The 25,979-nt window shown below is 56.1% G+C and overlaps 9 protein-coding genes across 9 annotated transcripts; 4 read left to right on the top strand and 5 right to left on the bottom strand.

Moving 5' to 3' along the window:
- Window positions 1-18: 18 nt before the first annotated feature.
- Window positions 19-2,349, bottom strand: B0I36DRAFT_349936 (uncharacterized protein; the record flags this gene model as incomplete). Its single annotated transcript, XM_046156846.1, has 4 exons — window positions 19-141; window positions 586-1,322; window positions 1,527-1,833; window positions 2,344-2,349. The coding sequence occupies 4 exons, from the start codon at window positions 2,347-2,349 to the stop codon at window positions 19-21; spliced, it is 1,173 nt and encodes a 390-aa protein (XP_046011266.1).
- An 887-nt stretch (window positions 2,350-3,236) lies between these two features.
- Window positions 3,237-5,449, top strand: B0I36DRAFT_431892 (uncharacterized protein; the record flags this gene model as incomplete). Its single annotated transcript, XM_046162599.1, has 4 exons — window positions 3,237-3,280; window positions 3,448-3,525; window positions 3,561-4,599; window positions 4,716-5,449. The coding sequence occupies 4 exons, from the start codon at window positions 3,237-3,239 to the stop codon at window positions 5,328-5,330; spliced, it is 1,776 nt and encodes a 591-aa protein (XP_046011265.1). The 3' UTR covers window positions 5,331-5,449.
- Window positions 5,450-6,541: 1,092 nt separating this feature from the next.
- On the top strand, window positions 6,542-8,440 carry B0I36DRAFT_363581 (heterokaryon incompatibility protein-domain-containing protein; the record flags this gene model as incomplete). The annotated part of the gene is made up of 1 exon (XM_046158828.1): window positions 6,542-8,440. The coding sequence occupies one exon, from the start codon at window positions 6,542-6,544 to the stop codon at window positions 8,438-8,440; it is 1,899 nt and encodes a 632-aa protein (XP_046011264.1).
- A 250-nt stretch (window positions 8,441-8,690) lies between these two features.
- B0I36DRAFT_363580 (uncharacterized protein) lies at window positions 8,691-11,972 on the bottom strand (the record flags this gene model as incomplete). Its single annotated transcript, XM_046158827.1, has 3 exons — window positions 8,691-9,624; window positions 10,471-11,666; window positions 11,754-11,972. 3 exons carry the CDS (start codon window positions 11,970-11,972, stop codon window positions 8,691-8,693), a joined length of 2,349 nt encoding a protein of 782 aa, XP_046011263.1.
- Window positions 11,973-14,109: 2,137 nt separating this feature from the next.
- On the top strand, window positions 14,110-16,481 carry B0I36DRAFT_324799 (lactose permease). Its single transcript, XM_046154162.1, has 5 exons — window positions 14,110-14,413; window positions 14,493-14,598; window positions 14,674-15,409; window positions 15,494-15,826; window positions 15,886-16,481. Exons 1-5 carry the CDS (start codon window positions 14,198-14,200, stop codon window positions 16,274-16,276), a joined length of 1,782 nt encoding a protein of 593 aa, XP_046011262.1. The 5' UTR covers window positions 14,110-14,197; the 3' UTR covers window positions 16,277-16,481.
- Window positions 16,482-17,370: 889 nt separating this feature from the next.
- B0I36DRAFT_244429 (fungal trichothecene efflux pump-domain-containing protein) lies at window positions 17,371-19,206 on the bottom strand (the record flags this gene model as incomplete). Its single annotated transcript, XM_046150058.1, has 3 exons — window positions 17,371-18,396; window positions 18,565-18,885; window positions 19,015-19,206. The coding sequence occupies 3 exons, from the start codon at window positions 19,204-19,206 to the stop codon at window positions 17,371-17,373; spliced, it is 1,539 nt and encodes a 512-aa protein (XP_046011261.1).
- Window positions 19,207-20,946: 1,740 nt separating this feature from the next.
- B0I36DRAFT_363577 (uncharacterized protein) lies at window positions 20,947-21,344 on the top strand (the record flags this gene model as incomplete). Its single annotated transcript, XM_046158826.1, has 2 exons — window positions 20,947-21,096; window positions 21,234-21,344. The coding sequence occupies 2 exons, from the start codon at window positions 20,947-20,949 to the stop codon at window positions 21,342-21,344; spliced, it is 261 nt and encodes an 86-aa protein (XP_046011260.1).
- A 329-nt stretch (window positions 21,345-21,673) lies between these two features.
- Window positions 21,674-24,532, bottom strand: B0I36DRAFT_422799 (uncharacterized protein). Its single transcript, XM_046162222.1, has 8 exons — window positions 24,278-24,532; window positions 24,094-24,203; window positions 23,060-24,013; window positions 22,915-23,001; window positions 22,495-22,856; window positions 22,228-22,432; window positions 22,007-22,159; window positions 21,674-21,912 (listed from the first exon to the last, which is right to left on the bottom strand). Exons 1-8 carry the CDS (start codon window positions 24,383-24,385, stop codon window positions 21,687-21,689), a joined length of 2,205 nt encoding a protein of 734 aa, XP_046011259.1. The 5' UTR covers window positions 24,386-24,532; the 3' UTR covers window positions 21,674-21,686.
- A 9-nt stretch (window positions 24,533-24,541) lies between these two features.
- B0I36DRAFT_324796 (uncharacterized protein) lies at window positions 24,542-25,630 on the bottom strand. Its single transcript, XM_046154161.1, has one exon. The coding sequence runs from the start codon at window positions 25,592-25,594 to the stop codon at window positions 24,851-24,853; it is 744 nt and encodes a 247-aa protein (XP_046011258.1). The 5' UTR covers window positions 25,595-25,630; the 3' UTR covers window positions 24,542-24,850.
- Window positions 25,631-25,979: the final 349 nt, after the last annotated feature.

Raw genomic sequence — 25,979 nt, 5'->3', positions numbered from 1 at the left:
CAACTTCGACTCTCAGCCTCAAAATCGACCGAAGTGGCCTCCACCCAGAGAGGGTGGGGTTTGGATAACCCAATCCTTTACTACGTGACCAACTGTCGCAGGAGCAGCCAATTGAGCCTGCCCAGGCACTCCACTGAGACCCTGTAGCCAATGTTGGCAAGTTAAAGGACTCGCCGTGCCACCAATGGTAGGCTGTGACCGCCAGTGCACCTGTCACAGGGGCTACGACTGGCAGCCGCTGGTAAAAGGGTACTCTGTGTAAGGTCGAGGCCTGTGCCGCTTGATCGAGATACTGGTCGCCGTTGTCCGTGACGTTCCCGGTCGGACGCGGACTGGCCTAGCGCCGGGCACTGCGTTGCCGGGTGGCTTTGCGAACTTTGGCGGACTCGCGCGCCTTGGATGGCACTTTACAAGCCCTCTTCCTGGTCCGGCGGTGGCTGTCCGAGGAAAGCAGAGAGATCCTCTATAGCACGCTTCTCGCCTCGATCGCGGAGTCGTCGGTCATCGTCGCTCGAGTCGCCGCTCGACTCGTCACTCGTGTCGCCAGCGAATGCGAGTCCGCCGTCTGCCAGTGTTGATGTGTACGTTGCCTCCACGCATGTCTCCGCCGTGTGCACTTGCATGACCGTCGTACTGGTTGCCAAGTGCGCAATCAGTCTGGTTTGAAGTGGTGTCCTGGTGCCGGCGCCGGACAACGTTATTAGCTGTTCCCGGAGCGGGCGGCAATGGCGCAGCGCTTGGTTCGTCGCCATTGACAGCGATGGGGTGATCGTCGTCGTCTTCTGCGTCGCTAAGTGCGCGTCTTCTCTGCTTGGTAAGGAATATGCCTTCTACGTTGAAATGAGCCACGGCACTGACAATGCTAGGAACATGGCGCGCCGCGGGGGATTTTGCTCTGATGTTCTTTATGACCTGGCCGTCCGGGCCGATCGGCGACTCTGCCAAGTGGTCTTGCAGGTCGGGGTGGTTCCGGAGCTTCACGGCCATGCGCCCGTCGTAACAGAGCCAACACTGGTTGTGCTGCGTGAGCTTTCTTTTCACGGGATTGTGAATGTCGCACATTCCGATGGCACAGTCTAGCATGGGATCGAAGAGAGTCGGGCAGTCCGACTTCTCTGCGATCCTACGACCCAGGCGTGTCTTCGAAGGTGGTAAAGTTGGGTCGTGCATAACTATCTCGCTATGGAAATAGAGCTTTGCATTGTCGCCGATATTCAAGTGGATGCATATCGCGGTAATGAGATCTTTTGCTGTCTTCCAGAATCGGCAGACGTCTTCGCCGCCCATAGTCACTTCATCGGACGCACGCAACAGTGCATTACCTACATCTTGAAAGTCAGAGAGAATAGCTCTTTACTAAGGACTACAGTCTGTTCCATTCAGGCGGGCCCATCCTGCTATAACCTCTTCTTGGCTCTTGCCATAGGTAAGGTTCCACTAGTCCGGATATATGTATCCTCCCGTGCCTGGAAGGAATGGATCCATGTTTTCCAGTATGAGACGGTACAATATTTCATACGACTCACGGCCCAAGTGCAGGCCATCTGGCACCAGCGTTTGAAGTGCACCCGGAGTTGCAGATGTCTGAGCTTGCTCCAAGATAGCCTTCTGGAGGTCGAGAAGCCGGACATCGCGGCCGTCGACCTTCAGCTCGGAAGCTATGTCGCGTACTGCTTGGGAGAATTTTGCCGTCAGCTTGGGGATATGTGGTGGCCCGCCTTGCATCCCTCGAGAGCGGACTAGCTCGGCCACGCCTATCTCGTTCACACAGGCGGAGGCGTGACTAACAGTATCCTCGGATTGTGGGCCCGATTGTTCTCGTGGGTGATAATGCTGGTCAAGTTTGCCTTGAAGTCTGCTAGAAGGGTGCCCTGTCCGCCCCAAGGATGATCGAGTCGAGAAGAGTCATTCGTTCCAAGCAATATAGCCTATGGGACTATTTGTTAGCATAGGAAGCTATGGGTGAGCCGATGATAGCGGCGACCAAACTCACAAGATATTGGATCCGCGGTGATGCAGTGGTACGAGGTGGGAATATCTCAGGCAGGTATTTCAATGCATACTTGGAATTCCAACCTGATATGCCTCTATTGATGACATCGAGTCGGCGAGCACAGTCTTTGTCCTGAGATCAGTGAGCTGCCTTGGTCTATTAGGTGAGCACCTCGAACTAACTCACGTATTTGTAGAGCAGAGCGAAGTGAGTAGCCATCTTCTGTGATGATTGCTCTCTAGAGGAGAGAATCTCCGAAGAGAACAAATTGGTCGTAGGCTGTCTATTGGGGGAAATAGAACGTTGGCTGGACCGTCTGAGTGAACAGGCAATTGGGCGAGGTCACTTACAGCCATTCCAAGAGATAAACAATCGCACTTTGGGATTATCGTCAATTAGCCTGCTCAATGCGGGAGACCATCGAGGGGACGGAAGACTAGGAGAACATGACCATCTGCGGAGATCGAGAGTCGTTTTATACCTCATGGATTCCGTCTGGTTCTGCTGGGGAAGTCTTCGCTGAGGGTCTCGTTTTGTTTGCGGGGTGCAGAACGAGCCCATTAGACTAGCGAGCCACTATAGCTAGCCAAGTCTATTTTTGATTCGACCCGACCTGACCCAATCCGATCCGACCCACCGTTCTGCTCTTCGTCCTTCTGTGCCGTCTGGCGCGAAGCCGCTGCCTCATCCACATGCCACTCCATGGTTCGAATCATCCTTGTCCGACCGAGACTGTAGTGCGAGCCGATAGGGAGATCGTTACGACAGATTTTGAGAAGAAGGCCCATGACGTTTATTCGCTGCTTGTTGCTATATGCTCTAAGTGTTGGTGTAGTAACCACGTCCAAGAAAAGCCAACTTGAACCTGGCTCAAAAGTTTCCGATAGAGGCGGTGAAGGTGACTAGCGATGATGATGGAGACGTATGTCAGGTTAGTAGAAGTCTTCATGGCTCATGAAGACGGCATTGGCGCCTTAAGAGGCTTGATGAATCGGCAGATCAAAGAGGCTGCGCTAACAAAGGGGGCCTTAGAGGAATTTACTTTCAACTTCAAAACCCTGCAGAAATGAAGAGTGGCTTAGATTAGCCGCACATAATGGTTCCTGGCGTAAAGATAGAATCAAGACGGATACAGCGGCGTGTGGGGGTATTTTGGGCTTCACTTTTGGGCTCCTGCTGTTCACTCAATGCAGGCGATGGAGAACCCGGGAACTAGGAGGGACTATGGGGCCCCATCACCACGATGATTGGTTGTGCAGGTTCATTTCGGGGCCCACAGCTCGTATGGTGAGCCCCTGAAAAGGCCATGGCGTTGCTCCACCATGATCAGGCAGCGCAGCCACCGCTTTGACGTCCGAATGACCTCTCGTGCACAACGACGAGAACCTCAATTTGTGTTCTTGCCTCACGTCCATTCTATCCGACATCCGGCTACATACCGTACGACACCGCAGTCGGCAAAATGCCACAGGCATCTCTGGACGCTTTGCCAGTCGAGCTCATAGCTCGGATAGCCAACTTCGCAGACCCAGGTACGCACCTGAGCCTCGCTCTCGCGCCTGCATAGTGCCCTCTTCATAACACTCGAGCATCACACACAATGCCACCAATCTTTCCGAGTCGCATCGGATATCTTGCCATCGACGCTTCCTCGATTGCTGGCAGGCGGTAAGCTTGACAGGATCGCCTTGTGGCACGTTCGTTCAGTTGATATCTGGGGTGGTCGTCGGACCTGGGCTGACTGGAAGCCTCACTCATTACTTCTGCCCAACACGGCTGTGACGACTCCCGCTCACTCCACCATACAGGACAGCTTCACTCCGCCACGCCCCTATGGTCCAGGCTTCCTTTCGCAGGATGAGCTCGACGTTCTTACTTCACTCATGGAGGACGAGCTGCATTTCGACCACGCCACAGCTCGACATTGGCGCTCATCAATCGAAGACGGCTGCGACATTGCCCTCAAGGGCCTGGTAATCGCGCTAAGTCCTCGCTTGGAGCATCTCCGAGTTATCATGGCCCCATGCGAAATGCCGCAAGATACGTCTCGCGACTACTTTGACCGTCTCAAGGATCCAGACAAGCACGCTGCCGAGAATACCCTCGAGTTCCCGAGTTGTCAAGAACTAGATCTGCGCTTCATCGGCAAGTCCATTCGCATGATCACAAAATCTGCAGACAAAAAACTGCTCTGGCCGCCAGGCTTCGCATCCCTACGCAACGTGGCCGTGGGCATCCATTCCCTCGCCACACCGTACGCGCAGACAGCTGGCGCCCACCAGATGCGATCATGGATCAACACTCCCGCGATTGCGCCGCTCTTCGCGCTGCCGGGAGTCGCAACACTTTACGCAGCCGGCCTAGCTGACCCCGGGTACGCCGATACACTCACCATTGACCCCGTCCTTGAGCCCGGAAAGTCGAGCATCAAGTCTCTCTTCTTCTCAGAATGCACCATGCAAGAGCCAACGCTCAAACGGCTGGTGAAGGCATGCGAGACAGTAAAGACATTGACCCTCCAGAGATGCGACACGGAGGCCTTTATCCTCTCTGATATGCACACTGTGCTGAGTCGACACTGCATGGAGGGCTTGTTCGACGGGCTGGTGACGTATGCGTGCCATATCCGGGGCTACCGCTCAGAGATCTGCGACCCCTGGGAGACCCCTGCTTCGCGACTATCGCGGCGGCGGATCTTGACATGCTCGGCTGCGCCGACCAGGTCACCCTGGGCAAGACCCCGCCTCTGCCCGCCTCGGACTTTGCCGAGTTCACCTCATGTCTCGTCGAGCTGCTGAGGGCGTGCCAGAGCCGACATATAAACATCACCAACCTCGAATACTCTGGGACCCACCTCAGCCAGCGTCGTCTGCAGGTGCTGCTGGACGAGGCGCTGACCCACGTCTTTGAGAACGAGGTGGCGGATGACAGAGATGATTTCAAACCCGAGGCGATTTTTCTGACCGAGGCCGAGGTCCCGAGCCGTGAAGCGTTTGGTTTCCGCAAGGCCATCGTAGCCGGCAGGGAAGTTGGCGTCGAGGTCATTACAGCCGCGACGCCAATGTCGGAGGAGGTGCGCTCGCTGCTGCCGAGGGGCGCGAGCGAGCTGGATCTCGAGTCAAGTCCCTGGCGTGGCCATGCGCTCGTCAAGGGTTTGACAGTACACCCAGAGCGAGGTCTAGAGCTGGGCGGCTGCAATGCGTGCGGCAGGTGTCAGGTGTGTTTAGGGAAGTATCCCACGGAGTTGTGGCGACAGAGGGACGATGGCGCGTACTTTACACATGAGAACTTGGAGAAGTGGAGAACCGAGGACGAAGCGAAAACGGCGCAGGCGTGAGAACGCGAGTAGGCTCCCGCGAAGAAGATGTACTGTCTAGCTATTAGACTTCGCGTGTTTGCACAAATATACAGGTCAGACCTTCGACCGCTTCTCGTGCGGAGCAGCGGGCAGCGACATTAGACACGTTTCCCCCAAACCCTGGGAGCCCTTGTTGCATTTTAGCATCATTGAATTTCAACAGGTATTCTCGTTTCGCCCTGGTGCAGGAGCAACCCTTTGACTTTTGACATTTTAATGCTCTCGGGCTGGGTGGGACTGTGAGAAGTCGTATATTGGTAAAGTCCGCGAGTGTCGCGCGCGTAGCGACAACATGGCACAGAACCAGGACAACACCGCATGTGAAGGTGGCTTCACCATTCCAACGGTTGCCACGCCAGGTTGTGCGCTAAGGAAGCCCAGCTAAGACGATGAGGACCCTGTGCAGCCTGTCGCGTTGGCTCATCCTACGGCTACCGACCACGCATACAGTCCCCAGCGTATAATGAACACCTACATTGTACAAAGTCTGTTCATGATCATCTGATGGAGTAAAGGGATTGAGAAAAGAGAAAGCCAAGCGTGCGCAATGTGCCCAAAGGTGAGCATGATCCTGCGTTCACTATGTCGCACCCTGCCGTGTTCGGAGCGGCTAGTGTAGGGCATGTCCGCCATCCCAGCCTGCCGAACGCCAAGAGATCACTCGCTGTTCAACGCCGATATTAGCATGCCAGTATCAGGACGGTTGACGTGAGGAATCATGAAGCGACAAAGAAGATATATTACCACAAGTAGCAGACATCGTTCCGTCCCAGTCTTCCCAACAAGACAATCGCTGCATTTCGCACACCTCAGAGCATGATATATGGGTAGCTGCAATGCGCATGTCCAGCCTCAGGAATACGTGAATCTGCCTTCTCAGCTGAACGCATGTCTCAGCCAAAGGACAGGTGTGATTTGGCCACTTTAGGGGCGACGCAGAGTCTGCCTTTGTAGTCTGACACAGCCCATATTGCGTGCGTGGTAGTGATTGGTCGCCGGCCCAGACATGTATTCCGTGTGGCGTGGAGCTGAATTGGCGACTGAGAGCAGATTGACTCACGGTTTTGGACTTTTAAGGAAGTCCGTGCCCGGCGCAGACTGCTGCAATTTCCGCCTGCCTCCTCCCTTGTACCAGATCGACTTCGTCGGATGCTCCACCAGTGACAACAGAACATCTACAGACCCGAAAAATGATATACGATGATCTCACGCTTCCGCCCACCTCTGATGGGCCTTACATTCGACTCCTGACCCTCTTCCCGGACTTTCCATTCCGATGCGAGCTCATGACTTATCCATTGCACGCGACGCCGACCTACGAGGCATTATCCTATGTCTGGGGGGGTCCTCGCAAGCCGCATGTCATCACTTGCAATGGCTCTGATGTGCGGATCACACATAACCTGGCCCTTGCACTGACATGTCTCCAACACTCCAAGTCGCCTCGAGTTCTGTGGGTGGACGCACTGTGCATCAACCAGGAGAGCACATCCGAGAGATCCGCACAGGTTTCCATCATGCGCGAGATATATGCGCGCGCAGAGCAAGTCATCATCTTCCCGGGGCCGCTCGTCGAGTACGCAGGCTTGCTCTCATCAGCCTTGAACAAGGTCATCGCGCGATATTTCGAGGAGGAGAGTGATGGCGGCTCCGCGGATCCAGACGCCAGCGCAAAGTTTGAGTTCTCGGAGTTGAATGCGCTGGCAGTACTGGTGGCTCAGCCCTGGTGGAACCGCGTCTGGGTCGTCCAAGAACTTGCTGTGGCGAAGAAAGCCGTGGTGTGGCTGGGGAATGGGTATGCCGACTGGTTCCTGGTGGCACAGGTCCTCGGTTCACTCTCTGATACTTCACTTGTTCCCTCTTCGCTCTCCACCTTTGGTTTTCTTCTCATGGCACACAAGCACATGCTTAACTTCAAATCTATGCGGGCCCTCACGGTATGGCTAGAAGAATCCACCCGTATTCGGGAAGGCGGCACGGCAGAGACGTCAGGATGTGACGACAACAGCGTCGTCTCCCTGCTGGAACTATTGACAGCTTTCCGCGGGTTCGAGGCCACGGACGCGCGTGACAAGATTTTCGCTCTGCTAGGCCTAGCCGCAATCCTGGATCTGGGCATTGACATCAAAGCTGACTATGACAAGACGGTAGAAGAGTGCTATACCGATACGGCCTTGGCCATTTTAGATCGAGATAGAAGCTTGGCCATTTTTGATGGTGCCGCGAGCTTCTTCAACACAATGGAAACTCTCCCTTCATGGGTGCCGAGCTGGACACATAGCGACCCAGAAGCGCAGTTGAAAGCCCTTGGTGACTTCACCCCAATAACCATGGGTGCGCGGAAGCGACTGCCCTTCTCAGCTTGTCCGATCCACAGGCTTCAATCACCAGTAAAATTGCGTCAAAATAGACTGGTCCTCCGTGGTGTCTTCGTCGATCAAGTCAAAGAGCTAGCCGACGCATTACCAATCTTGGGGCCGCCGTGGGAAAACATGGGAGCTGAGGACGTAGGCTTTTTCCCTTTCTGCATGGCCTTTCTGTCATCGCATTTACAACTTTTCTATGGCGTGGGCATCCTGATGGACGTGTTGTGTCAGTGGCGACGGTTGATCCGCCAGGCAAACCGAAATCGGGATTTCGACTGGGTATTCGCCTGGATCATGTATGGCGGGGGTTGCTCTGAGACCGCTGACGCTGAGGCGTACAGCGAGTTCAAAGCGCAATGGTGGGTGTTCTTCCTCTTCTCCACAGTCATGGACACGACCAGAATATATCGCCTCAGGTGGATTGGTGGCCCCATCTATTATTGCTTTCTTGCATTCCTATACTACGCATTAGCGGTACGATGGCCCATACGGGTGGAACCTGAAGGCTATCGTCTTGGACGGACCGAGACTGGACTGATTGGACTATTTCCTGTGGCTACAGCAGTAGGCGATGACATTGCGCTACTAGTGGCGGGAAGAAGGCCGTATGTTATACGGAAGAAGGGCCAGCATTGGCAGTTCATTGGGCATGGCATTGTCCACGGGATGATGCGCGGAGAGATGTGGGACAGCAAGCGATGCCAGGAGATGGAATTAACATGAGCGAGTACCTATATGGTTATTTGCGATCAGGTGCTTGCTGGCGGCACACACCACAACGAGGGAGCTCCTCATTGAGTGCGGCGTGGTCATGAATTTTACGATTATACAAGAGAAAGTGATGTCCGTGTCGAGTGTGAGTCCATCACCGAGTCCCCGCACTTCGCGACAAAACGGATGTCCGCCAATTCGAGGCCCGGGAAATGCGGCAGACCGAGAACGGCTGCTCGGGCCGGGAGTTCTCGTTGTCGAGTTAACTGCTCGCGTGTCTCTGCAGGGTTCCCCAGAACAGGCACTGGAAGCCTTCAGCTAGTTGATATGGAATGTTGGCGTCGGGTTGCAATCGGTCGAACAACGAGAGTGTTAGGAGATGTGGCTTGCGCCCTGACGCTACTTGCCCATGGTGCGATTCCGGGCTGATGCCGGAGTATGTTTTGCCCCGTGGGGTTTTGTAGACCCTATGGTACGTCTTGGTCCGACCACTTAGCCCGCTCTGCCCCCCAGCAGAGCCGACGTAAGTATCCGGATTTTTGTTTGGCTCAACGGCGTCAAGCACGTCCATGTATACGCCGATTCGCTTTTCATGGAATGACACCTTACATGCAGCACCGAGCAAATCACGAGCAGTGATGTCAGCTGTACCTCCCAGCTCGATCATCTCAGGAGGCATGGCTGCCAGTAGAACCTTTGCCAGCTTCCTGGGATCCCAGGTCTGGAGTGCTGCCCATGTCCGCGGAGAGATGCTCCGGAGCTTTGTAAAGTTCTCCCGGCATATCCTTGAGGCATCAGTCACTGGCCGTACGGAGCTCATGGGATCCCTATCCGGGTACTCCCGCTCCAGCTGCCAGATCATGGTTGGAGTCAGGCGGAATGCCTTTTGTCTCGTCTTTCTGTCAGTGGGCTTTGTATCCAGTGTAGAATCACCGTCGTCAAACTCATGATCACTATTGGCATCACTATCATCCGCCTCGCCCGGCTCGTCGGTCACACTGCACGCTTCTGCCAGGATCTCATCAATCAGTGCGAGATATGCCGTGAAATCCTCATCATCGTCGTCGTCGTCGCTATCATCACCAGATTCAGTGTCATGGTCGCAATTATTATTGTGGTGATGATGATGGGGCGCTGGTGTCGCGAGCTTCTGTCGCTTGGCGGGAACCTCCGTGCCGTTCCAGGAAGCGACGGCGCTAAAAAATGGGGAACAATTTCGGCCGGGAAACAGTAGTCGTAGCCTCTTCCCAGGTTGCCAGGTCATGCGGTTGGATGCAGTAGATCAGATGAGAGGGGGGTATAGGCCGCGTGCGGCAAGAGGAAGACACGCCCAATCCACGAGCTGCCGTATGTCGTAGAGCCCTGCTGATAATAGGTCTGCCCTGCACGCCACAGTTGACAAAGATCGGCTTGCTGAAGCCACGAGGCTCTTGAATTTGTGGGCCTTCCCCCGTGTTGGTGATCCCCAATAGCACCTTGTCCTGTAGCAGCAGTCGTACTTGCACTGGAGTGCTTGCAGTACCAGTCGGAGCTGGGTAATGTTCGAGGTGGTAGCGCTCGAGGCCGATGGTGCTCCGAAAGGAAATGTAGCTGCATTGTCGTGGACGGTGTGGTCACCAGCATGACAACCGTGATTGCCATTGTTTATTGGAGCATAGACAGGCGCAGGGAACTGCTCAGGGCCGGCGATCGGAGATGCTGGCGAGCACGCTGAGCCACTGCACGACATGCTCAACCTGCAAGAAAGATTTGCGGAGCGCAGACACTTTGCTGAGATCGGGAACCCAGAAGCTGGAGCCCATTGTAACAAATGCTACCCCGTACGAAATGCGACCAGATAATCGGGGAACGACACGGTCTTTCATACTCCTCGGTGTTCGAGCCCTGCACTCATAAGCAAGTTGAGTGGGTGTTCGCCCTTGGTAAAGTTGACAGCGGGAAGCCTCGTCTCGACGACTACAAGTTCCACGTTTGTGCCGCAGAAGGTCGCTGCCACCGGTGCTTCACTAACGCTCGGAAGAGCATGTTGGCGAACTTCAGACATCGAATCCTCCGGCCCATGGGTATGGACGTCGCCCTCTATGACGCAATCTGCCGAGCTTGGCCAGGTCGGTAGTCTGACGGTCTCCTGCGCGAGAGCATTCACGAGTGGGCGGTCCAGCTTGCCAAGGCCAGCTGCCCAGAGTAAAACCAGGTCGTAGAACTCTGGTACTGGGCTCTGGCGATCACCAAGACGGTGGCCAAGGCGTGACTTGGAGATCACACGGGTCGGGTCGTGATATTGTACCTGGCGGAGAAGGTGATCACGGGCGCTATCTTTGATCCCGAGCATGTCGCAGAGCGCGTTTATGAGTTGTCGGTATGTAGAGTGCTGCCTGTTCACGTCATCCCCGGACATTTGCGAACGGTAGAGAGGATCCGCGGCGTAGTCTTTCACAAGGATCTGGATAATAGTCTGACGGACGACAAAGTCGAAAGTGGGTTGGCTGTCGCCCTTGATGAGGTGGTCTGCCGAGCTTGGCCAGATAGGTAGTTTGAGGGTCTCGAATATGAACCGTCCGCCCAGGAGCTTCGTAGCCTGTGCTCGCTCTTGGTACATGACCAAGATGACAGCAGCAATCGAGTAGTGGTCCGTACACATTGTTGTGTCGAGCGCTGCGTCCCGTCCCATGACTCCAGGGAGCTGCACGGACACGAGCGTCCAGTCGGTACTACGACCGATCTGCGGAAAAGACTGTCCCCGAGAGGTAGCCACCTCTGCCACCTCTGCCACCTCTGCGTCTGATCGCCGTCGAAACCGTGGTGGCGCCTCTTTTGCAGCTTCCCTGTGGCCGCGAACCACTCGACACATGCGGGATTTCGGCGGGTATCTTCTTTCCCAGCTTTTCCTCAATGACTCCAGGTACTTCTCGGTCTCTGAGGGCTTCCAGAGCTCCACGTTGTGGTTCAACTGATGCCTAAAGCATCGTTGGCAAGGTTTACCCAGTTTCCCGGCGAATTTCTCAGAGAGGCGGCGCTGTGCACCGACGAGCTCATCCTGCCAAGCAGCGCAGTGCGGGTCGTTGTACATTTTGTGTGCCACGGTCGTGTGGCGGTGGTCAGGAGGTAGCTCCCCTTCGCGCTCCCAGATTTCGACGCGGTAGCATGTGCGGCAGCGCCTTTCCGCACCAGTGCCGAAAAAGTCTTTGATGGCAGTCCGTGGGCGGTGGCAATTCATGCGTGCATTCGTCCGGCATGCCTTGAACATGTACCCAGTCCTACTGGGCCTTTTGCCCGTTCAAGTGCCCGCGGGCCGAAGAATTCGATCGATGCCTTTGTAACTTACCGACAAGCTCTTCCGGGTGTTGGTGAAGTAGCGGTGGCAGCGGTGGCAGCGGTCCGCTGCGGTATAGCCATGGAACCGGAAGTCGTCAAGACGAGGCTTCCCGCAGTCGACGAGCACCCACTCAACTTGCTTGGCAATGTGGGACTCGAACGCTGCGCTGTACGCGAGGCTCTGCCATTCAGCCTCTGGGTTCCCGATCTCGACAAAGTGCCCGCGCATGAATGGCCGAAGCCAGGGAACTCCTTGAGATTGCCCCAGCCTTTTTGCGATCTCGTGCCTTGCCGCAATTCTGGCAGCCGTCAAAGTTCTCGTTGTCTTCGTTCACCCAAGAGAAATGGTTCTTGTGATTCGGCTTCCAGGGTTGCTTCCTGCCGCGCCTCAGCGACTCGTAAAAGTCCTGGCAGACGGCGTCGTCGTATTGGCGGTGTGCCGCTTTTCTTTTTGCGGTTTCCCTTGTCCATGTCGATAGTCGTGGATGGTGTGACTGACATTTTGACGTGTGGGATTGTGCTTTGATATGTTTGGCAAGTGAAGGGCGTGTGAGAGATGGATGGGGGTGGCACAAGCGTGCACGAGAAGTTTGAATTTGAGGCTAGAACGGTGTTTCAAATGAAGCTGTCAAGATCGAATGTGATCCTGCATAGCTATTGGTCCTTTGCCCTTGCCTCCAACATTTGTTGATGTTGATGGTTGAGGTTGATGTTGAGGGTGGTGGAGGTGAAGAAACGACAGGATGTGGTGGCCTCCGTCATGGAGTGGGGACAAAGTAAGTGGTGGACCGTCTGCACCTCTGTAACCTCTGGAAAGTCGACGAAATCTGGCGCAGCTCATGGCTGACTCTGATGGGACTTGATTGACCATAGACCGTGTGCATGGACGAGGTGTGCGGTGGCTTCCGAATCCATTCGTAGCATAACTAGCACCTAGCTACAGACGACCATGGCCCAGCATGACACAGACTGTGCTCAGAGCTCTAGACTCCATTCACGCGCATCATCCAAAGTGAGAGCTAAGGCAAGCCTCTCTAAAAGGTAAGTGGTGCTACCTATCTGCCGTTAATCAGTTGTCCAGAACATCACCCTCGTGCTTGTGCCGAGTAATGTCTATGATTTCCTCGTTGAGACGTTGTCGCACAATTCTGGCAACCGGCAGGGGTGGATTCGTGAAAGCTCTCCCCCGGCGCGGCGCTGCTGCTCTCATCTCGGGAACGACCCGTACGGAACTGCTCCGCCCAAGGTGCCGGGCCGGCAGCTGAGCGGCAACGAACCGGTCTCCAGAGCAGTTCGAGAGCCCGAGGGCCCCGCCTTTTACCCAGCGGAACAGATCGGCGCGGCTCCTTCCCGTGCATGACTAGACTCTGGGAGGCTTTCCGGAAGGGAAGCTGACCTCGGGAGTACAATGCATGCACAAAGCAACACTGCAAGTCTGTTCTGTGCGGGGCCCGATGCCATGACTGCTTTTACAAAGCAGGGCACGCGACTCCACGATTTTCTTGGCTGTCCTCAGCCCAGACCACCAGCCGCCTACTTCCAGGGTCGCGGCAGTTCTCCTATTGAGCAGGACATTGCCCAATCTCCTGAAGCGGGGGCTCGAGCAGGGCGCAAGTGCACATGGCTTGGCCCAGCTCGGTGCTTGGCGCCTGGCGGCTCGGAATGCGAGTCACGGCACACCAACTCTTACGAGCCAATGCTCGGAACATTGGTCACGCGTGGGTGCCACTGATCAAGCCACTGTCCCGCACAGAATTTTTTCTCTTTCTTTCGGTTGGTCTTGTCGGGTATCGCAATATTCCAAGTCATGTGAGATCGAGGGATGGACATCTGTTACAACACCATTGTGCTTCCTCTGGGGAGCAAATCAGTCTCACAATCTCGCCGCAAGTGCTGTTGCTGGTGGCCCCAGACACGGCATGCATGGCATGACTTGTGGGGGCAAGACACCTTGGTCAGAAGCTGGGGTTGGATGCTCTCCAGAGAGGCCTGCTAGGGCTCACATCCCCCAAGGGTTCAGTTTTCAGGCCACCCCTGGCCGCCAAGACAGGCGGGAACCGTGACTGCTGTTGGCGCACGGGCGAGTCTCGACCCGTCCATCGCCTTGTCAAATACAGTCATACGCGGCTGGAAGAGCTCGTTCGTTGGGTTTACGCTCGGAAGCTGGGGATCAGACACGCCCCCTTCGGACCACGGTCAGCCCTGTCCCACATGCTAGCTTCCGAGCCGAGACAAGGCCTCCCCCCAGCTAGCCATGCATCTTCCCACCCACTTCGTGCGGAGAAGATGTGGAGCGGCAAAAGTGCGGGCAAACAGGGGCTGTCACCAACCAACCGCCCGCCCATGGGGAAGAACCATGCAAAGGAAGCACCGATCACACGGTAGGCTCGTGATGGCGTGGTGTCTGTGTGCCGGCAGATAATCTTGCCGACCAGTGTGACGCTCGAGACATATATGAGTGGCCTCGCCTACCCCATCCCCGACCTGCATGATCGACGTCCGTTCGCTTCTGTGTCCATCACTTCCCCGGATTTCCACAACGCAGAGCCTGGCACCGGACAAGCACCACAGCCGACAACACCAGAGTTGCTGCTCCCCAAACTGGTCAACATGGGCGTCCTCTCCTCCAAAAAAGGCGCCGCCAAGGCTGTTGGCGATGACCTCGCCGCGGTATGTTCTTCTTCCCTCGTCGCTGGTTCTAAAACCATGTTGGAAGTGGTGCATGCTGACGGTTTGTTGCTGAGCACAGGTACTTCCTCAAGACGGCAGGTCGTGGTACACGACACCGCATCTGATCCGCCTCAACCTGTGCCTACTCATCCCATTGCTGTCGTCGGCAACCGTCGGTTATGATGGTGAGTGCCTGCTAACTCTTCCCTCCCATATCATGCTCCCCATCGACCGGCTCCTGACCTTTCTCGTGTTACAAGGCTCCATGATGAACGGCCTGCAGATCCTCCCTCAGTGGAAGGGCTACTTTGGCAACCCCGAAGGTGCTCTCCTGGGTGTTATGAACGCTGTCTATCCTCTCGGCAAGCTCGTCGCTCTTGCGTTCGTCGCCTACTTCACCGACAGATTCGGCCGCAGGATCCCTCTCGCGGTTGGCCTGGTCCTCTGCATCGGCTTCGCCATCATGCAGGGCCTCGCGCAGAGCATCCCCACCTTCATCACCGCGCGCGCCCTGCTCGGCTTTGCGACCTCGTGTATCGGCCAGCCGAGCCCTGTGCTCATCACTGAGCTCGCGTACCCGACCCACCGCGGCAAGATCACGGCCATGTACAACACCTTCTTCTACTTTGGCGCCGTCTTTGCCGCGTGGTGCACGTTTGGCACCTTCAAGCTGCCCGACACCTGGGCGTGGAGAATCCCGTCGATCCTCCAGGGCGCGATCCCCGTGATCCAGCTCGCCGGCCTGGCCTTCGTGCCCGAGTCCCCCCGCTGGCTGGTCGCCCGGGGCCACACCGAGAAGGCTCGCAAGGTGCTCGCTGACTTCCATGCCGGTGGTGACCTGAACGCGCCGCTGGTCAACTTTGAGCTGCGCGAGATCGAGGCCGCCCTCGAGCTCGAGGCCGAAATGTCCAAGACCTCGTGGATGGAGCTCGTGCGCAACCCTGCGAACCGCAAGCGCACGCTGATTGCCGTCATTGTTGGCTGGTTTGCCCAGTGGTATGTTTTGTTTGCCTCAGGCTCCTTGTGACCTGACTTCTTCCGGCTTCCTTTTGTAGTGCTGACTAACCATGTCCGAAACAGGAATGGCGCCGCCGTGCTGTCGTACTACCTCGTCCTCGTCCTCAACACCATCGGCATCACCAACGCCTTCGACCAGACCCTCATCAATGGCCTTCTCCAGATCTTCAACTGGATCGTTGCCACTCTCGGCGGCGCCATGATGGTTGACCGCATTGGTCGCCGCACGCTGTTCCTCGTCGCCACTAGCGGCATGCTGGTGAGCTACATGATCTGGACCGGGCTGTCCGCCCACTTCGTCCAGAGCAACGACGCGGCCGCCGGCAAGGCTGTCGTGGCCTTTATTTTCATCTTTTACTTCTTCTACGATGTGGCATGGACACCAATGCTCCACGCGTGAGTTTTCTGGCTTCTCTATCGTGAAAAATAACACCACTGACATGTTTCACGTGTAGTTATCCCGTCGAGATCTTCCAGTATACCCTCCGCGGCCGCGGCCTGTCCGTCACCCTGATGGCCTCGACGACGGGCCTCATCGTGGGCAACCAGGTCAACCCCATCGCCATGAAGGCCATCGCGTGGAAGTACTACATTGTCTTCTGCTGCATCCTCGCCTGCCTCGTCGTCATCATCTACTTCCTCTTCCCCGAGACCCGCGGCCACACGCTCGAGGAGATCCGCGAGATCTTCGAGGGCAAGCTGGACGCCGCGGGGCTGGGCAAGGACGTCGAGGCCGCGCCGTTGCCCAGTGATGATGCGAGCGACGAGGGGGTCGTCCATGAGAAGGGTGGTGCTGCGGCGGCGAGCAAGGGCGGTGCGAAGCACATGGAGGTTACTGCTGCTTGAGAGCAGATCACTGATGCACGGACGGCGCAGCTGCTACTGCGCGGTCAAAATGGTGTCTAGAAGGGCTTGTGGTTGGAGTTGGGCTCTTCTCGAGTGAATTTTGACCAGCAATGATACACCCTACCAGATAAAGCCTGCCAGTGCCTAGATCAGCGAGTCCTAGATACAAAGTTCTAGACATGCCAACGTTGAATGTCTCTGCTTGCAGTTACCGAAGACGCTTGATTAACCTGCGGTCGTCTCAGCGCGTTGAATTCTGGAAATCCTTGCTTTGAAAACCGTGCCAGACTCACGGCATCTACGACACCCACTCTGTGTGCAACATTGATGTTAGTGGTCGCCAGCCATTTGCATGTTATCCACAGCGGCTATTTGGAATAGTCTCGTGCTCTGCCAAGATATACATCTGGATTTTGGAAGTTGATGACAGGACGAGATGCTGAGGCGGTCTCCTGGAACTTTTCGGATCCGCGTTTTCTGGCCCACTTGCCAGAACCCTCATCCGGGTGAATCGGCAAAGAATGCGGCCCACAAGCCGAAATGAGGCTCCTTACTGTAGACGAACCCCGTCGCGGCCAGTCTAGCATACAACCATTTTTAGTGCCCAACATTTGTGCAAGGTTCGAGGCAGGCACTACTCCCAACAGTCTGCCTCCCCGCTAAGCCTGGCCCAGACAACCCAACCACTAACTCTAGGTATGTCTTGTATCTGTTAGATGCGAAATGGGGAGAATATAGGTATGGACATTTGCCAGTGCTCGAACCATAGCGCGAGCCAGGCTTTAATTCTTTGTTACATCAGTCCCAACCAAAACAACGACAGGTTCCGCGGCAGTAGCTGCAAATCTATCAGGCTGTGCTGCATTCTTGGCAGATCAGAGTTGTCACCATCCACTAGTTGTTGTCGCCGAATTGCTGAACCTCTGTTCTTCTCATCTCGCCAGTTTCGTTGCTCATATGAAATAATTGCTCCGGGATCATACCAGTGCCCCAGCGAATTCTAGTCACGCAAAAGCCAGACACATCTGTATCTCTACAACAACGATTCAGAAATGTTCTAGTGTCGACAAGTCTACACATGACTGAAAGCCGGATCACCGAGCAAGCTTCCCATTCTCCTCGGCACGTTCATGCAGCTTTGTCGCGACAAGGCCCGTCATGAGATGGTCAACCTCTGGCAACAGCAAGCAGCACACGATAGCAATGCAGGAGAAGCCGATATTGGTGAAGAACACAGCCCGGTAGGCATCCGCGTTTGCCTCCTTGTACGCCCTTACGCCTGCGGCGATGACGCCCGCGCTCGCCCCGGGGACACTGCCAAAGTCCCCAGTCCCACCACCACCGGTCAGTACCGTGATGAACCCCGTCACACTGCCCGCGGGCAGGCCCGCAGCTGTCACGGCGGCGGGCACATACGCGGGGATGGTCTGGGCGAGGCGGTTCGACAGCACCACGTTGTAGACGGTCGACGCGATGCTCGAGATCAGGAACCGGATGGAGCCCGCGACGCCCGCGCTGGTGCCGAGCTCGTGCTGGTTCGGCGCCGTGAGGGTGACTATGGTGATGGCCAGGCCCTCGGTCCAGCCGACGAAGAAGATGCCCACGGCGACCAGCGACGCGGCCCGCGCCCTCGTGTCGGGCCCGCAGGTCGCCACGCTGCCGAAGAAGACGGCGCCGAGCGTCATGGTGACGACCGCCTGCCACTTGAGGTGTCCGATCTTCTTGCCGAGGAAACCGCCAGCGATCTGGCCGAGGGTGACGAACAGACCGACAAACGACGAGAGCCAGGCGCCGCCCATGACGTCGTCGCCGGCGTACAGCACGCCCACCATCGAGGGCCACACGATGGCGAACGCGTAGTAGGAGCTCGCGCCGAGGCCGGTGAGGATCACGGAGGCGTTCCAGCTGTAGTTGGAGAACAAGTTCATCGGCACGAGCGGCTCTTTGAGCTTGGCAAAGGTCTCCCACAGGACAAAGAGGACGAGCGTGACCAGACCGACGACAATGGTGGCGATGACGTAGCTCGAGGCCCAGGGGTAGACAGATCCTCCCCAGTTCAAGCCCATGACCAGGATCAGCAGACCGCCCGTATACAGGGTCGTGCCGAGGTAGTCGAAGCGCTTGATATACTTGAACACTGAGTCGTCGCCGTGTTTCATGTGGAACGTTGGCGGGTGGTAGAAGAAGAACCAGCACAGAAACGATGCGGTGTTGATGGCGATGAGGACGTAGTAGCAGGCACGCCAGCCGACATTTGGATGGTACAAGATGAAGGCGTTGGAGATGACGGGAGCCACTCCCGACCCGGGAATGCAAAAGAGGTAGCAGAAGGCGTTGCCAGCCAGGCGGTACTTCATGGGCACAAGCTCTCCCATCACGTAGAAGTACGAAAGCTGTGTGGCAGCCGCGATGCCAATGATTGTTGTACCGCCGATGAGTGTGTTGACGTCCTGTGCCGTGGCACAAACAATGCTCCCAATGATGCCGAGAGCAGCACCGCCAACAAAGACCCATCGCCGGCCGAAAATGTCGCTCACACGTCCGATGATCGTCAGGGTTACGGCGCTCGTCAGGGTATAGCTGAGTGCAACCCAGACCACATTTGGACTCTATCCACATAATGGTAGACGTCAGAATGAGGTCGAGGGGCGTTCTATTTTTGACGGAGGTACACTCACCGGGCCAATGTCCGCATTGATGATGCCAAGAATCGGAGCAGCATAACCAAAGCCGGCCACACCAGCCATCAATCCTAGGCCAATTCCAGCCATCGTCCCTAAGAAGAACTTGCTTCGAAAGTATCCCGGCGGTGTGACAACATCATTCTCAACGTCACCCGTGGGACCGTGGACGTCTTCGGCGTGGACCGGTGCAGAGTGCTTCTCGATATCGTGGTCGGCAGAGAGCCGATGAGCTTCAGAGACCGCCATCGTCTTGTATATCGGATCAATATAGCGATGATAGTGGCGCGGTGGACTCGGAAGAGCATGTTATGTCCAAACGTGTACAAAGCACCTGTCTCTTTAGTACTAGAAACGAATATACGCTCAATGATTATTTGCCTCCGTGCAGACCAGTTACCCCGGATTTACCAAGGTCCCATTCCGCAGATCCACGCAATGAATGCGGAGTCGGCTGTCCTTACCCGACCATGCCGACTGCGGGGAACCCGGATTCTCGCAGAGCCCGAGTACCCAAAAACTCCAGATCTTGTATGGTCCTGCAAGTCGCGTTACGGAGATCAGGCAAACGCACACCGGCCGATGAAAATGAGGTCGGTCAAGTCAACGAGAGGCATGAACTGCGGTGCATCTCTTGCGGCCGCACGAGACGTCTCATGCAGATCAGCCGATTCTGAGCCTATGGGTGGCGAGCAACAAGGCCAGCTTGATCATAAACGACGAATTCTGCGTAGTAGAGCATTTCCCAATGATCCCGAAGTCTGCACGTAGCCATCTCGAGCCTTGCAAGCCACGCGTCTTGTATTGCTATGGAGAAGGCTAGCGCAAGCCATAACGTCACTTTGGTCGTTCTCGATTGTACGGAGATAATTTTCCGGGCGCGGGGGGCTGATTCAGATTGCTGATTTGGGCTAGTGTGGCACGCAGGAACAGACCTAAATTTGGATGACATTTCAGACAGTTACCTCCTTGAGATCGAATTCGTACATGGTTTCAGGGCTACAATCCCCTTAAACAGATTGCGCCTCAAGAGCGTAATAAAGGAAAAAGAAAATTGTTCTGCATCGCCTAGAGAAGAAATAACTTTTCGAGAGGCCTGGCAAGTAGTTACTTTCTGCTTGAGATTCTCGTACTCACACCCTGCTGCCAGTCAGTGCCCCCCATGTGCGGAAATACAGCAACAATCAAGAATGGACACCCTTCTATCCGCCGACACTGCCTTCTCTCCACCGCGAGTGGTTTGTGACGTGGTGCAGCAGATGTCCCTTTCGGCAGCTGGGGTGCCTAGGGAAGGAGGTAATTTTGGGCTAAAGCGCAACTCACACCTTTCACATCCTCTCTTTTGTACAGGGATGCGTCAGGAAAGCGTTGGCCCGCTGAGATTTGACAATCTGATGGAGCCGGATCTGCCGGCTGGCCACGAGATATTCCCAGTACTCCGACCTTAACAAATTAATGCCCTGTGCTCCCCAGATGAAGGCGATTTCAATGAAATTACTATGCTGAGAAGAACCTTCCCAATTGCCCAGACAACAAACCGTGCGATGGTCATATTGTACCAGCTGCTTGATTCCGGCCACGTCGACACTGGATGAAGATCTATCTGGCGCACCCACGCGTGCGTAGACAACTGTGCAGGTGGTTCGCTGGCAAACTTAATGCAGGGCGCTCTGCGAGCGTTGTGGCCATGGCGTTGCATAGGTGCGTAATATCGTGGCTCCCACTTCGCAAATTGAGACCGTGCGAGAAACCTCGACTCCAACTCATTTAACCTTGTTCGTACGGTACATAAGACTGCGCAACGCCACACCACGCCAACCCCCTTTCCACCCACCCAAGCCTCTCTCTCCCCCTTCCCCATCAAAGACCACCAGCCAACCAACAAAAGAAAAGAAAACAACACAATCACTCCACGTGCCCCAAACAGCAACACAGAGAGTAGCATCAAGTCTATCTTGCCGCCGCCGCCACCGCCGCGCCCAGAGAACAATGCACGCCATCAACGCGCTCACGCTGCTCCTCGCCACGGCGCTCAGCACCGCCACCGGGGCTGCGGCAGTCGCGACCCTCGGCGGCCCGTGCGCATTTGACGCAAACAACGCGGTCCAGCAGGACTGCAGCGCTGACGGGCAGCATTCGGTGAGTTTTTTTTTTTTTTCATCTTCTCTGATACGCCAGAGATTTTATGCAAGAATGAAAGACAAGAGCGAAGAGAGAAGAGAGGAGAAGAGAAGCGAAGCTGACGTCGTGTTTCTATGTGATTCGCGATCTTCCAGCTCATCTGCGAGCCCGACAGCACGTGGCATCTCTCGCAGGCCTGCGTCAAGCCGTCCAAGTGTCCTCCTGGTGGTGGTTTCTGCGTGATCCCGTTGCAGTTCCAGGGTTGATTTCTGTTTTTTTCTGTTGGCGTGGAGCAAAAAGCCAGCAGTAGTAGATGGTCCATCTGGGATGTATTGGGAGTATTCTGAGCAACTAACTTCGTGCTCCTTGGGAGCCAGAATCAACGGCGCGTGGGTGCTCACCTTGTATCTTTCGTTATTTCCTTTCCTTTTGTGCGTAGGCAATTACAAAAATAGCTCGCTGTTTCCTTAATTAGACGCTCAGCAAGCACTTTTTCTCCCACCAGCACATTAGTTGACGGTACTAGTCCAGGTAGCAGTACGTCATCCCCTTCTAATCCATATAATCCATATCCACCACCACCATTATTATCCCCACCGAGAAGAGTGTCACGAACCAACGCCAACAGCACCCATACCGCCCTCCACGAGCCTTGGGTACAGCACGGCCGCGATCTGCGCGTCCCTCGCGAGCGCGGGGCTCAGCGGCGCGCACTCGTCGAGCATGTTGACCACGAACGTGCACCACGACTGGTATCCCTGCGGCAGGGCGTCCGCGAGGGACGGGTCCTCGTTGTTCTTGAACGCGTAGAGGATGAGGAGCTGACCGAATAGTCTGCGCCGTGCGGTGAGAGGAGTCCACGTTAGTTTGATTTCTCTCCCGTCCAAGTGTTGTATGTGAGTTATCGGGGAAAATAAGTTATACGTACTGTGCGGCCAGGCTAAATCTAAGGGGCAGGCAGTTCTTCATGAGCAGGATGACTTCCAGCACGGAACCCCACTGCAGGAAGTCCTTGAAGATCTCGTGGCAGCGTATGATATCAGCGGCAGTGCGGAGATCTGGTCGGCTCAAGACTTTGTGTCTGTTTCGAGGTTTGGGTAAGCTACGTTACTTTCCTGCTCCGCCAGATAGAAGGTATCGACGACTCACAAGAACGGCCGGGCGAGATGGATCTTTGCCACTACGAATCGTGACCTAAGCCATGCCACAACCAGAATATCCCGCGGCGCCGACTGTGGAGGGATGGCGTCCTCCTCTGTGAAGCGCAAGGCAGGCGGGAGTTGACTTCGCCATTGCTGATGCTGGTGATTCAACTCGTCCTCGAGCGTGGCTGGAGGGTAATTCCCCGTAGGTGCTGCACACAAGCAGTTCCTTGTCAGCGAGACTCAGTACCAGCGGAGCATACAGCCATCTTACATGAGTAGTAGAGACTGTCCTTCATTCTGGTGAGCAGGATTCGATGCGCAATCTGCGACAGGAAGTGATAGTTGTAGAACAGATCGTCTGCTTCGGCGTCGTCACTGCCACGACTAATGCCATGAGCCGAAGCACTACCACCTTGTGAAGTCATGCTATAATCGTGGTAGTGTTCGACCACGGGCAAGAAAGGATTGCGCTCGAGCTTGACGAATTTTGGCAGCGGCACCTTCTCTTGCAGCTGCGCTAGTCGACTGGTGGACAAGGAAAGCTCGTCTGCCAGGACAGACTCGGCCATGACGGTGATCCAGAACAAGCGGGACTGCATGTCCCGTGCCCAGTCGTCGCAGTCGGCGGAGTGACTTCGCGGCGGAATATCGTCAGTTGTGGCACGGCGATGGGTCAATTATGGACACTCACCACTCCCAGAAAGTGATACAGCATACTGCAGCTCTCCCAATACAGTAGTACCAGTCCATTGGTCGGACCAGCTGCGCGTAGAACAACCTACGTCGCACGATATCAGCACCCTGTACAGGAGTACGATGCAACAGGCGAGACCCACCCATTCAGCAAGTGGAACTGACAGTCCTGCATGCTGCTGTCGTTCCTGAGGAACCCAATCCGCTTTCTCGACTCATTGAAGAATGTCAGTCCCGGGATGCCGTCTCTGCCTCCATGGCCGAGGTACTGCTCGAGACTGGGATCATCGAGGTAGTGTGTCGTTCTCGGCGTTGACGCCGCAAATCCGGCTTCTCGTGAAGCGCGGATGCCCCAGCAGCCCAGGGCCATGACTGTAAGCACCACGCAGCTCTCTAGATCGTAGTCGAAGCCGCGCTGTATGGCCACGGATAAGGTGTGGTGCGAGAACACACTGCGATCTAGGATGGGGTGGGCGAGATGGAAGGTCGCGAAGTAGGCGTCGCAGAGTGTGGTGATGATGGACACGCTGAGCCTAGATAGGGGTTGCTCCTCGCCGTTCCCGATCCGAGCCGACATGCTGCCAAAGTCCACGCTCTGGCGGCTGAGCGAGCTGGGCAGCGGCACAGGTGGACGTTTCCCCTCAAGAATCGATACATACCCAGTGCCATGATCACGACATATTGATGCGACTTCGGGTGGCATTAGCGCCGATACTGCTGGCCATTGTAAGACCTTGTGTGCACTGAAAGATATGGGTGTTGTCTGTGGAGGATGCGAAATTGTGTCCGAGACCGTGTCCGGGGTTGCGCCCACGGCGGCTGGACTCTCTGATGGTCGAGGGTTCAAGGGGAGGCTGTTACGATAATGTCTCTGGTGGGAACCCGCCTGATGGTGTCGACTGCCATCGTCAGGCCCGTATGCGGTGACGAGTCCACGAGGCGTGATGGGTCCGACATGTCCGGGACTGGGCGCGGCACTCGGGCTCTGCCAGGGCTCGATATGAGGTTGTGGATGGGCCGGCTTTGCTGATATTTGCTCGACCTTTGACTCGATGCGAGCCAGGTAGCTCAGCACGGTGCTGAAGGAAGCCTCATTGCTACGGGCATACAGTGGTGAGCAGATGATCCGGAGTCGTCTCTCAAAGTGGGGTGTTGCTGAGAAGAGAAGAACACATACCGAGTGGCCTTTCGGTCGGCATACTTGCACTCCAGGCCAAGAGCCTTGCATAGACTGCACGGGTAGTCCTCGTCACACCGGGTCTTTTTCAGCCGGCAGCGCTCACATGCCTGGTATCATGGCACAAAAAGTCAGCACATCCTGGCACAGGAATTGTGCATGGGAACCCAAAATATGCACAGACCTGGCGAGCCACAAAGATGCGTGGCTTCTTGCTGGAGCCGTCCTGCTGGGCCCCGGCCGGATCGCTGTCGTCGTCCTCACGGGGCCGGCGAGCGGGAGGCTCCGACATGGAAGCAGAAGCGTGTGGCTTCGGAAGGAACTGGGGCCCCCGATCCAAGCTCTGGATGGCTCCAGCAAGGGCCCTTGTGTGTGTGTAGAAGTTGCCCTGTCTGCAAGGCAGCGTAATGGCAGGTGATGGTTCGCGGGCGTCCAGCAGAAGTGGTGCGTGCCGGGGAAAAGTCTGCAGCTCCGCCGGTGACACCACAATGTTTCGGGTCCACTTTTCAACTAAGGTACGTACCCGTCCACCGCCTCGTCCTCAAGTGATCCGAAAGAATGCATCTGGGCTTACATCATTCTTACCAGAGTATAAAACAGCTGACCAGATATTACTGCCCAGGTGGTGATGGCTCTGGCACATCGTCTCACGAATCCACAGGCCAGCGCGCTCGGGAAATCTTGGACGGTCAAAGTCGACGATAGGTAGAGGCACGCATGATCTGCTGCGTCGTTGGCACTCTCTCTCTCTCGTCCCTCACACATCATACTGCACCGACTCGACAGTGGGCACCCTGTTGAGTCTCATCCCAAAGAACTCTGCCACCTTGTGCACGTCGTCCCACAGCACCTGCACATCCTCCTTGCTGACCCCGAGTCGCTGGATGCCGCGGATGTGCCAGTGCGTCTCGGTCCGCAGGTTCTGGATCATGATGCCGCAAAACACCACAATCTCCGTGTCCAGGTCGTCCAGCACCTGCCGATCGCTCAGGTACAGGCCGTACGTGATGTGCCTGCTGACCCACGAGAAGTCCGGGTGGTCCTTGAACAGGTCGAGCGTGCTGTCCAGGTTGCCCGTGTAGATCTTCTTCATCCACCCCATCCCCCGCTCCAGGTTGGCCTCGTCGCACTGCCACCCTTCCCGCGTCGGGGGGCTACCCGTGTCTTTGTCTTCGTCCCGCTCGACCTGGTTGATCGCGATGATGGCCTCGAGGGGCTTGCAGACCCCGACGAGGCAGATGACCTTGAAGAGCGCCTCCCGCAGGCGGCGCACCATGCCCCGTCGCTGGTCCGGGGTCTGGAACTGCGGTTGGGTGGCGAGGTAGAGGTACAACTGGTCGCAGCGCTCCGGGTCATTGCCGCCGACAATGGCGGCTACGGCGAGCATGTACCAGCGGTCGTGGCCGAGTTGGGTGCCTATGAAAGAGTCCTTGAGAGTGTCAAACAGGTCAAAAATGGGCGGCCTGTCAGCCTCTGCGGGAAGAAGTGTAGACGGAGCCATTGTAATTGCTGCTGTGATGTGATGTGATGTGATGTGATGTGATGTGAGATGGCGTGTTGCAGGATGGAGAGATGATAACGACAAGGCCAGGAGTTGATGCCAGGAGATTGTCTTTCTATTCGAGTACGCTTGAGGAGGGAGTTCCAGGTTGTAGTGCTCGTAAGATACTTGCCGCCCAAGGTTTGGGTCTGACTAACAACCCTGACGTGGAAGGCGGGCCGCGGGGTGGCTTCCCCGCCTCGCAGCTTACATCCGTATGCGGAGGAGAAAGCGGGCGGGCCCAGGTGGTGCCTTGTCACTACGTACCTTAAGGCGTCTTCCATAGTTGACACCAACTCATTTCTGTCTCCAGTTGGGGAAGGCGCCACCCGGGGCGACTTGCACC

Source organism: Microdochium trichocladiopsis (genome assembly GCF_020744255.1).
Source record: "Microdochium trichocladiopsis strain MPI-CAGE-CH-0230 chromosome Unknown B0I36scaffold_6, whole genome shotgun sequence".
In the NCBI taxonomy this organism is placed as follows: domain Eukaryota; kingdom Fungi; phylum Ascomycota; class Sordariomycetes; order Xylariales; family Microdochiaceae; genus Microdochium; species Microdochium trichocladiopsis.
Note: the sequence above shows the minus strand (reverse complement) of the source record. Positions and strands in the feature narration are given on the sequence as shown.

Bases quoted from the DNA above. Each gene is read 5' to 3' on its own strand.
- B0I36DRAFT_324799 (XM_046154162.1), top strand. From the start codon at position 14,198: ATGAGTGGCCTCGCCTACCCCATCCCCGACCTGCATGATCGACGTCCG. The intron at 14,414-14,492 runs GTATGTTCTTCT...TGCTGAGCACAG, and splicing joins TTGGCGATGACCTCGCCGCG to GTACTTCCTCAAGACGGCAG. The intron at 15,410-15,493 runs GTATGTTTTGTT...TGTCCGAAACAG, and splicing joins GTTGGCTGGTTTGCCCAGTG to GAATGGCGCCGCCGTGCTGT.
- B0I36DRAFT_422799 (XM_046162222.1), bottom strand. From the start codon at position 24,385: ATGTCGGAGCCTCCCGCTCGCCGGCCCCGTGAGGACGACGACAGCGAT. The intron at 24,204-24,277 runs GTCTGTGCATAT...CCATGATACCAG, and splicing joins GCATCTTTGTGGCTCGCCAG to GCATGTGAGCGCTGCCGGCT. The intron at 22,857-22,914 runs GTGAGTGTCCAT...TCCGCCGCGAAG, and splicing joins TGTATCACTTTCTGGGAGTG to TCACTCCGCCGACTGCGACG.
- B0I36DRAFT_324796 (XM_046154161.1), bottom strand. From the start codon at position 25,594: ATGGCTCCGTCTACACTTCTTCCCGCAGAGGCTGACAGGCCGCCCATT.